We start from the raw sequence: 9,870 nt of genomic DNA, 5'->3' as shown, positions 1-9,870 counted from the left end.
GAGGCTTCCAGGTCATGTTTTGTTTGTGGTGTTAAATGGTAGACAAGACTATCGAATTTTGATTACGGTAAGGAAAAGGAGTGGAGATGCCGGGGATCGAACCCGGGGCCTCATACATGCAAAGCATGCGCTCTACCACTGAGCTACATCCCCTTACGAATATACAGTGAAAATACATAATTTTAACATAATAGATAACAGCTTTCACGAAATGTCTAAAAGGGAGGGGTAAAGACATCATCGTAACATTAGTTGATAATAGATTTGTATGGTTTTCAGTCATAACGGTTGGAATGCGACCAGACTTGGGGAAGTGACCACAAACACAGGGAGGGACATCATGAAAACTCCACATTAAAAGATTGGAACGCTGAACCTCCCGATTGCGAGTGAGACATGTTTACACTCGTGCCAAAATAAAGAAGATGAACCTAAAGGTAGCCATGACACGTATTTTACTTGTCGAAAGGAAGCAAAAAAAGGCACGACTTAAGCAGTCAGGCAAAGCTTTAATGATGTCACTTGTGTCATGCATGTTCAAAGGACGGCACCGTTCCATCATGTGCGAGGGATTTTGGCTGTTTCCTGCTATATGTAAACGAATAAGCTATTCTTAAAGGTATACTATTTTTTATGAGTAAAAAATGCCTCCCAAGAAAGGCAAAGGAGGCAAAAAGGAGGGCAAGAAGGGGCGCAAGACGCCCAAAACACCAGCGGAGCCCGAGCCTCCGCCAGAATTACCAGAGGAGGTGAAGGCCCTCATAAGACAAGTTGAACAGCTCCAAAAAGATGTGGAGACAGAAATGAAGGAGAGGAACAAGTTCCAGCTGGAAGTGGACATGCTCCGCACCTTCTGGGAGGTGACGGGCCAACAGCTGGAGGAGACCAACGCCGATTATGTCAACCTGTACAACGAAATCGAGACGGACGAGCTCAACCACCGACAGGATATCAAAGAGTACTTGGGAGAAATCAAGCTCTACAAGGAGGATCTCAAGAAGCACCAGAAAGATTTTGAAAAACATGTGCTTAAGGTCGACGACATGGAGGTCAAGCCTTACGAGAAGGAGCGTGCCGAGATGATACTGGACGAACAGCTGGACATTGAGGACACGGTCAGCACGCTGAAGGCCAAGCATAACGAAGAAATGGCCAGGAGAGAACAGGAGATGAACGAGAAGCTCCTGCAAACGGAGCAAAAGTACAAGAAGAAACTGGAGCTCCTCCAGCATGACCTGACCAACAAGGAGAAGACCAAACTGAGCGAGAGGGAGTACTATTGGAGTAGCCTCATCCACAGTCTGCAACAAGATCACGACAAACGCTACAGCGAATTTGACGCCTTCCTCAATGAGTGCAAGAAGAAGGACCTGCTCCACAAGGACAAGCTTAGGAAACAAATCCAAGTCTTTGTCGCCACTGAGGAGAACAAAAAAGAGCGCGTGGATGGATCGATGGACGTCAAGATGCTGAAACAAGAGCAAAAAAAAGTCCAGGCGCAAATTATCAAAATCCGCAAACTCTTGAGGAACCCCATCATGAAGAAGCACCCCAACGAAACCGTCAAACAGCTGGAGCTGAAGCGCTTGAAGCGCGACTACGACGCGTGCGAGCAGAGGGTCAAGCAACTCCAGCGGGACATGGACGAGATGCGCGCTAAGTTCCCCGAAAACATCCTGGACATCCAGCAGAGAGCCGAAAAGGAACACGCGGAGCTAAAAGCCAAACTAGCCACGCTGACGGAAAAAACCCACAAGCTCCAATCTCTGGTTTGCTTGCGACTCTTCGGTATCGACCTCCTCGCCACGGGTGGACCCGTGATCCAAGCGGTGGACAACATGGACTCGAAGGAGCAACACTGGAGCCGGAAAACCAGACTCAACCAAACGGTCACCTGGCAGCTGCAAAACGTGAAGGAGCTTCTTCTGAGAGACGTGGAAACCGCCGTCAAGGAGAGGACGGCTCTGATTAAACTCATCAACGAGAAGATCGACGAGGTATTCCAAGCCAAGATGAAGCTCCAAAAAGTCTCATGGCAGCTTGAAGCGGCAAAGCAGTCCGAATCCGGGAAAGGCGTACAAGATTCCGTTCCACTGCCTTTGGAGTCGCCGCTCTACCTCCTGGATGACCGGCAGCCAATGGGCGGCCTGATGGGGGAAGTCGTGAGGATCGCGTGCAAAAAACCGCGGGCTACCTCGGAAAACAGGTTAAGTTCCTTGATGTTTGATCCGGTACTGGACAAGCAGCTGAGGAACAGCAAGGAGCTCCTGCAGAGTCACGCCGAGGTGGCCACCAAGAGGAGGACGCAGCTCATCCTGATTTTGAACGACAAGACGCACGAGCTGCACGGCCTTCATCGCAAAATCAAAGAGACCAACAAGGAGCTGGAGAAGCAGAAATTAGCCTCCGACCGGAATCTGAGCGTGAAAGGAGCTTTGCTGCAGCGCGCCCAAATGTGACGAGTATTGTGTCCATCTGGTCGTTTTTCCCTTATTTAAAAAAAAAACAAACAAACAATAAAACATAACAAAATGGAGGAATATATTCATCTTCCCCTGTATGTTCCCATATTAAAGTCCCTAGGAAAAATGTTTTCTAAATTTTGACACGCCACAGCAAAGAACCCCTAAAACATCCCAATTTCACTGCGGCAACCCCCCCCCCCCCAGCTACAATTCTTGATTGGTGGCTATTTTGATGAAGGTAACATTAAAAGCTGCACCGTTTATATGCTAGCATCACAAATAGACTGAAAAGAGAAGAACATTCAAGAGGTGCCACCTACAGGCCAGGAGGTGAAACACATGCAAAAAAATTCTCTATTTTTTAATTTGGTCAAATTGCAGAGCAAACACTTAGATGGTCAGTTTTAATTCGGCCAGCTTATTGTTTCAAAGAAATGTATTTTTGTCGTTTTTTATGATGAAAGAAAAGATGTCCGAACTTTTAGCTGCGGGCTGACCATAAAAATGCTAACAGGTTAGCAAAGTGCCACTTGCCAAACTTTCTTTTTCACATGACACAGAAATAAAAATTATTTACACTTGAAACACATGAATAAAAACATGTTAGCAAGCCTGTGTCTTTTTTTTTTTACTTATTTACAACAAAAATAAGCATTTTTTGTGGTTTGCTGATGATGTCATAAATGACCAAAATGTTGGCTGTGTCTTTTTGTTTTTCCTCCAATACTGTTTGGAATGAGCAACATTTACACAGTTTAAATGTCTAAAAACTCATCAAGTTTAAGCTCCGTTTTAGCAGCGAACTTCAAATTGTGCTCTTCGGCAGCGTAAATACAAACATGACTAACAACAACAACAACAACTACTCTGACTAATGATCTCAAATGTTGGAAAGGTTTCTTTTCCTTGCGGTTTCCAACATGATAATGGCTCAACTGAAAAATGCTGGTTTGGTTACAAATGGGCGATCGGTTTTGCATAGTGACATTTAACATCATTGCCATTATAATGACATCGGTTTGGGGTCGAAAATTGGGTTGCCACTTCTGAAAGGTGGGGAGAAAAAAAAGGCTCTTCCTCAAGGGTCTGCTGTACTTCTTGTTCAAGGCACAACACGCTCAGGAATGTTCTAGAATGTGGCATTGATTTCAGAATTGGGGGGGACAATTTCATTCAGGAGTAGATTAAGATTCCTCTGACAAGAAACTGAAAAAACACTGTTTTGTAATGTAAACAGAGCGACGGCAACTAGCTTAGTGTAAGCCGTGTCAAAGGTGGAAATGACGAGGGCCTCTTGGAATCGCTTCTATTGAACAGGAAGTCGGCCATCTTGGGCTACTTCAACTTTGGGAAATTTAAGGGGGGGGGTGCAGCTTCGTCAATCAAGACCAAATTGGTTGGACCTGTTCTTGAAAAGTGTCAAGTACCCTGAAATTGATCAAGAAGTCGGCCATTTTGGTTTGAAGCAGCCATTTTGGGGAAACTCCAGGAAATTCATCCAGATGAGCCCCAATCAGGCACGATATCCTGGATGGGTGACACCAAACTTTTTTTTTTTGGACAGATTCTAATTTGACCGTCATTTGCAAGCCCCCCCCCCCCAAAAAAAATACTATAAAATAAAAAAAACGTGCGTGGGGCCGTTCATCACTACTAGTAGCTCTTAGTGTTTTTTTTTTTGTGAAAGGATTTGGGATGCCGTTGCAATGATAATGTTAATGGCAACAGAGAAAACCTGCTGGCACAGAGCAGATCTTATGACTGTCAGTAGGGCTACATGGAGCTCCTGGGAGGAAAAGTTCCGTTCCTTTACAGTCCGTTGTAGTGGTTCGGTCCATTTGCTGGTTGATACTTTTGTTTGCAGTGAGTGGCACAAAAACAAGCAAAACAAAAGAAGTATTTGGGAGCAGATTCTGCATGTCTCTGTAGAACCAGCGCACATGCATTATGATTTAAAAAAAAAAAAAGCATGCACGTTAAAATTTCCATCAGTCCCTGGCTCACAAAGGAGGTGATGAGGAAAGTGGTCCGTTCCCCTCTGAACGGCGTCGCGTCATTTCCTGCTCATTCCCGGGAAACAAAACAGCACCGTGTGGAGATGAGATGGAGGAAGAAAGACGCGGGAGGTCCACAGAAGAACAACAAGAAGCAGCTTTCCGTAAAGGAGGGCCAGCAGGTGGGGAATCAGGGCGGTGGTCCGGTGCGAGCCGCATGGGAAGGAAGGGGGCTTGCCAGGGAGGAAAAAGTCGTTCATTACAACTCAGAATCAATAAAGAGACTATGGAGATAAATCACATGCTAATCTGGGTTATAATCCTTTTGGAATTTTCATGATAGTCCGTTTATATTTAGTTTTGACTTTTGAGAGCATTATTTTTTTCTGTAATGCTTCGTTTTTTTAAAATCTAAGGACTATTTGCCATGCAGAAGATTAAAATGTGATTTTTTTAACCAACACGAGCATTAAAAAAAAATCTAATACAATAAACAATAAAAGCATTTAACTGGTCTTCTCGGTTAAGCTTACAATAAAGGCGAAAATACAACCCACATTGATGAATTTTAAAAAAAATGAATAAGGCTTGTAACATTGAAGCACTGTCAATTGAACAAATTATTTTCATAAAACAAAAAAAAAAAGAAAAATTAGACAATAGACAATAATATTAATGGTGTAAATGATAGTGTACCTGCTTGCTCTCGTTGATTGTCATCGTCCTGCGGGAGGAAAGCACATGGAGCGTATTCGTTATCAAACGCATGAGGGGAACGTATCTACCGAGTTGTTCACGTGCACACACACACGTCGTTATGTTTCAATTGAATAATTGAAGCACGGCATTCAGTCAGTGGAACGAACGCAAGGACAAGCTTCGTGAAGGTCGGCGGCGAGCAGGCAACGGATCACACAATACGAAGCGGCAGCTCTTACGAGTCATTTCGAGTCGGGCAAACTCTTGCGGGGCTTCTCCTCCTCTTCCTCCTCTCGATGCTCCGTCGTCGCCGCTGGCTGGGATGAGGGCGACAACCGGGACTTGGACGAGGGCGCCGGCGGGGGCGGCATGGGCAGCGGGATGGGTGCGCTTTTGTCGTCTGGGGTCTGGGCGCCTCCGCTAAACGTGGGCTGGCCTATGATTACCGTGTTGCCTGTTTTTGAAAATCAAAATAAAATCTCTTCAATAAAATATCGGGGCCACGGTGTGGTGCGACATTTCGGCATATCCAGCGTAAACTCGTCAATTACCGTATTGGCCTGAATATGAGATGGTGTTGTTTTGCATTGAAATAAGACAAAGTGTGGGTCGTCTTATATTAGGGGTCTAGACGTTATTCCCATTCACGACGCTAGATGGCGCCAGATATCATTAACACGAATGCTGAACTTGACTCCCCAGGCCAATGCGAATCCCTGTCACGAAGAATAAAAATAAAAATAGCGGTAAGAAAGAAAAGAGACGAAAATAATAGAAGAGACAACAGAAAATGGAGAAACGTAGCGACAAGCTGGAGAAAAGTGGGTCGAAGATCGGCCAGGTTAACCAGTTATGGTGTAAACTTCACTATGCTTTTTCTCTCTTGTTTCAGATGTACTGTAATTATTTTCTGTATACAAATTTATTCAGTGTTCAAAAAGTATTTTTTTCAAACTTGAGTCTTCAAAAAGAGGGGGTCGTCTTATAATCAGGGCCGTCTTATATTCGGGCCAATACGGTATCTACCATCCAATCTATGGCGCAGAACGCTCACCGTTGTCCTGCTCCGCCTTGATCTGCGCCTCCAGGTCCTCGGGATCAACGTACTGGTAGCTGTCGTCCTCGTCCGGCGGCTTGCACTTGCCGCAGCAGAAGCAGCAGCAGCAGCAACAGCAACAGCAGCTGAACAGTGTGCAGCACAGCACCAGAACCTGCACGCAAATGCCATCAGGTCCTCGGTGACGATCGATCATTCTGATTGGCTGTTATCTCCCCAAATCACCGATAGGGAGTTTATACATATGCGGATGAACTCGTGCCCACCTTGAACCACCACTTGGACATGAGGAAGTAGTACTTGACGCTTTCCTCTCCAAACTGCTCGGACACGTACAGTCCCATGGAGCCGTACTGGTCGTAGATCTTCCTCTTGGTGTCATCGTTGAGGATTGAGTTGGCGTTGTTGATCTCCTTGAACTTCTCTGCCGCCTCCGGGTTGTCGGGGTTTTTGTCCGGGTGGTACTTCAGCGCCAACTTTCTGCCGGCAGAGGAAAAGTAAGGTTTCGAGCTCTGGGGAGGGGGTTCAGTTCAGGGATAGGTAAAGTTCACGTTTGAAGTCAGGGTGTTAAGAGCCTGACGAGCCGCCATTTAAAGTGCAAAAGAAAATATAAAATATTTTATAAATATTAATTTAAATATTTAATAAATTAAAAATATTTATAAAATAAATAATAAAAATGAAAATATTTTGTTTATATTGCACTTAATTGAACGGTGTTTGTTGTTTTTTTTTTCTTCTGTCTTCTTTCTACCTACATTTTTGCTGCTGGAAGCTGTAAATTTCCCCAGTGTGGGACAAATAAAGGATATCTTATATTATAGTGGAGAATGGGAGTGGAGTGGGCAGTACCAAACTTTGCTCGGGTTGAGTATTACGTCGTCTTAGCCTTTGTGAATTAACATGCGCGCTCACCTGTAGGCTTTCTTGATGTCCTCAGCCGAGGCACCCTTCTCCAGTCCTAAGACCTTGTAGACGCTCTCCCCCGCCGTGGACATCTTCCTCTGGGCCCGCGGGGCGTGGGGGTTGGCGTGGGCATGGGCGTGGGGGTTCTGGTTAGCCATGGCTCACATCCACTCTACATGACCACAACAACACAAACTTATTTATTGGAAACCCACTGATGTATGTGCACTGCTTACACGAAAAACATGGCTGCCAGAAGAGAGGAGCTACAGTGGACGCCTGCACATTTTTTTTTCTTCCTCAAATGGATTTGTAATCTGTTATATGTGGATTTTCCCAACCATGAATTCTTTATCTATCGCAAAGAGCAACTGGCATTGCTGCTGGAAGGATTTGACCGCTCATTTCCATCCTCAAGGCATAGATTGTTTTGTGTGTATCAAGAAATGAGCCCAGGGGAACGCAAACATGGCGTCAGCCGCCAAAGACGTGTTGCCCATTTATTTCTACATCATTACAAATGATATCCAGTTCCAATATTTACGAGAGCAAAATGTTTTGAAATTTGCGACACCGATAGAGCTCTTGTATTACTGGTCGTCAGAGCGTGTGCCGAATGAAGTAGCCACCGAGTGTATCTCACACACACACACACACACACACACACACACGCGTCATTAAGATAAGAAGATTACCGGTACGTTTTGCTGACCTCTCACTTAATGAGCAGGTGCATCAGCGTCTGGTCACAAGGTCACAAAAAACACACACAGACAGACAGACACACACACACAAAAAAAGGTGTCATTCAGCCAGAAGTGTGGCGCGGGAATTCCTGGGCCGCTTTGCCCTCTGAAAGCGTATCAGTCATGAAAAGCTGAACTGAGAGAGAGAGAAAGACGACAGATCAAGAAGGCTGTTGTTTTAATCAACCCCGTGGCACACACACACACACACGCCCAGATGGCTGTGCTTACGGGCACCAACAACTAATTTAACATCATTAATGTGCTCTTACTACTACTATGCAATGCACCAATTAATCAGATAGATGACAGGGAGCGGTGCATTTGTATGTGGTTGTTTTGAGTCTTTTGAACATTTGAGCAGCTAAATTTAGCTCATTTTGAAAAGCAGCAAAAAAAATAAAAATAAAAAAAGATATCCAAAGAAATATTTTCTAAAAATAAACCTCAAGAACCTCCACTCTTAACAAAATACTAAGACGTTCCGTTATTAGAGGTGCAGAGTCACCATAACAGCCCAGAATTATATGTACAAATGTAGAAAGGCTTAATCTCTGCTGTTTTATTAATCTGTTGGGCTCATGCCATTGAGTCACATTGATAAAATTCCGACCCAGATTTTTGGTGCTTCTAAGATGCAAATATTTTCAAGGGCTCGCCATGCTTCACCTGCACAACGCTTAAACAACAAAATGGTCCAATTTAAGCCTTGAGTCTCGAAATCCTTCATAAATCAGGTGACTTGTATTGCTGAGTTCATACAAGTGTACTGTTCTTCATAATTTTGGCTCACTTGTTCAGACAAACAAGGTGATTAAGCGCCTACTTGAGTGGCTTTCATAATTAGGTGCTGCTGATGCTGATGATTGGCAGATCGACGAGGCGGGGGACGGTGCAGCCTGCCTGCGAGGTGACAAAGCCTCAAGGCTCGCCCGATTAATTAGCTCGTTGTGATAATTTTGAATCCGTTATAAGCACGAATGGCTAACCTTAAAGATTCCACCGAGGGGTAAATTGTTGACTAATGCGTTGGAAATAACTGTGGCGGACAGATTTGACGCTGGTCATTTTCGCACATGCCCTTGCCTGGCTAGACCTAATCCTCCGGCTAATGTTAATCTCCCGGCACGTTGACAATTATATACTTTCTATTATTCCCCCTGAAGACAAATCACTGTTAGTGAGAACTTCAATGCAGTATGGTGATGATACTTGTATAAATAACTATCCGGGTCCTAGATGGTACCCAACTACTTTTGTGGTACCATCTGATGGTCCTACCAAACCGGTTTAGAATCGTTCACAATTAAACATTCACCCGACTAAAGTGTGCGGTAAAACCGCCAGGAAGGATTGTTGATCAAATGTTTTTAAACCAAAAAGTATCATCTTAAATTCGACAGACATCTCAACGTTAGGCGCCTTTACATCGTTTCTTCTCACCGGTGGCATTAAAGTGTCGACATGGATATTCAACAATAACTTAAAACAAAAACTAAAATAATCGCCACTTTATTTGTACAAGCCAGTTTGAAGCGCAAATGGAACTTTAACTGTCACGATTTTTAAAAATATTTTTTTGAATGGAAAAGGCCTCTCCTCGACCGGTTAGCATCATGCTAACTAGTGTGTTTGGGTGTGCGTGTGTTACCTGATGTTAACTGTGCGCGGTGTGTCTCGCCAGGATGCTACCTGGATCATCTGGTTTAGTGTCCGGACACCCAGTCATGGGCTCGGTGCCGCGCGGGGAAGGTCAGCCGGGGTCGAGTGTTCATACGGCGGCACCCTTAACCGAACCGAGTCGGTGAAATGACAGCTCGCTCTCAAGATCTTTCCAGGGAATGACGTCGTGACGCGTTCAATGTCACAACGGAAAAGTTCGTCACCTGCCACTCGTCGCATTCGCTGGAGTTCAAAAATGAGCGAAAAATAAAAGACAGGTGGAGATTAGAATTAACTCCAATGTCATTTATAGTAGGGATTATCAAATTAAAATTATTTTC

The 9,870-nt window shown here is 44.5% G+C and overlaps 2 protein-coding genes and 1 non-coding gene across 3 annotated transcripts; 1 reads left to right on the top strand and 2 right to left on the bottom strand.

Annotated features, from left to right (window-relative positions):
• Positions 1-81: 81 nt before the first annotated feature.
• Positions 82-153, bottom strand: trnaa-ugc (transfer RNA alanine (anticodon UGC)). Its single transcript has one exon. It is a non-coding gene; the product is annotated as a tRNA-Ala (tRNA).
• A 150-nt stretch (positions 154-303) lies between these two features.
• Positions 304-2,654, top strand: LOC127591856 (dynein regulatory complex subunit 4-like). Its single transcript, XM_052052094.1, has one exon. It carries the CDS (start codon positions 645-647, stop codon positions 2,457-2,459), a length of 1,815 nt encoding a protein of 604 aa, XP_051908054.1. The 5' UTR covers positions 304-644; the 3' UTR covers positions 2,460-2,654.
• Positions 2,655-2,811: 157 nt separating this feature from the next.
• Positions 2,812-9,732, bottom strand: dnajc5ga (DnaJ (Hsp40) homolog, subfamily C, member 5 gamma a). Its single transcript, XM_052052095.1, has 7 exons — positions 9,519-9,732; positions 7,131-7,293; positions 6,482-6,695; positions 6,213-6,369; positions 5,398-5,612; positions 5,156-5,183; positions 2,812-4,692 (listed from the first exon to the last, which is right to left on the bottom strand). Exons 2-5 carry the CDS (start codon positions 7,277-7,279, stop codon positions 5,401-5,403), a joined length of 732 nt encoding a protein of 243 aa, XP_051908055.1. The 5' UTR covers positions 7,280-7,293; positions 9,519-9,732; the 3' UTR covers positions 2,812-4,692; positions 5,156-5,183; positions 5,398-5,400.
• Positions 9,733-9,870: the final 138 nt, after the last annotated feature.

The sequence above is a fragment of the Hippocampus zosterae genome, chromosome 19 (genome assembly GCF_025434085.1).
Source record: "Hippocampus zosterae strain Florida chromosome 19, ASM2543408v3, whole genome shotgun sequence".
NCBI lineage: Eukaryota > Metazoa > Chordata > Actinopteri > Syngnathiformes > Syngnathidae > Hippocampus > Hippocampus zosterae.
Note: the sequence above shows the minus strand (reverse complement) of the source record. Positions and strands in the feature narration are given on the sequence as shown.

What these genes read in the sequence shown, in the direction of transcription:
- LOC127591856 (XM_052052094.1), top strand. Translation starts at nt 645, where the DNA reads ATGCCTCCCAAGAAAGGCAAAGGAGGCAAAAAGGAGGGCAAGAAGGGG.
- dnajc5ga (XM_052052095.1), bottom strand. Translation starts at nt 7,279, where the DNA reads ATGGCTAACCAGAACCCCCACGCCCATGCCCACGCCAACCCCCACGCC. An exon ending in TGTCCAAGTGGTGGTTCAAG is followed by an intron (nt 6,370 to 6,481) that starts GTGGGCACGAGT and finishes ATTTGCGTGCAG; the next exon opens with GTTCTGGTGCTGTGCTGCAC. An exon ending in CAAGGCGGAGCAGGACAACG is followed by an intron (nt 5,613 to 6,212) that starts GTGAGCGTTCTG and finishes TTTCAAAAACAG; the next exon opens with GCAACACGGTAATCATAGGC.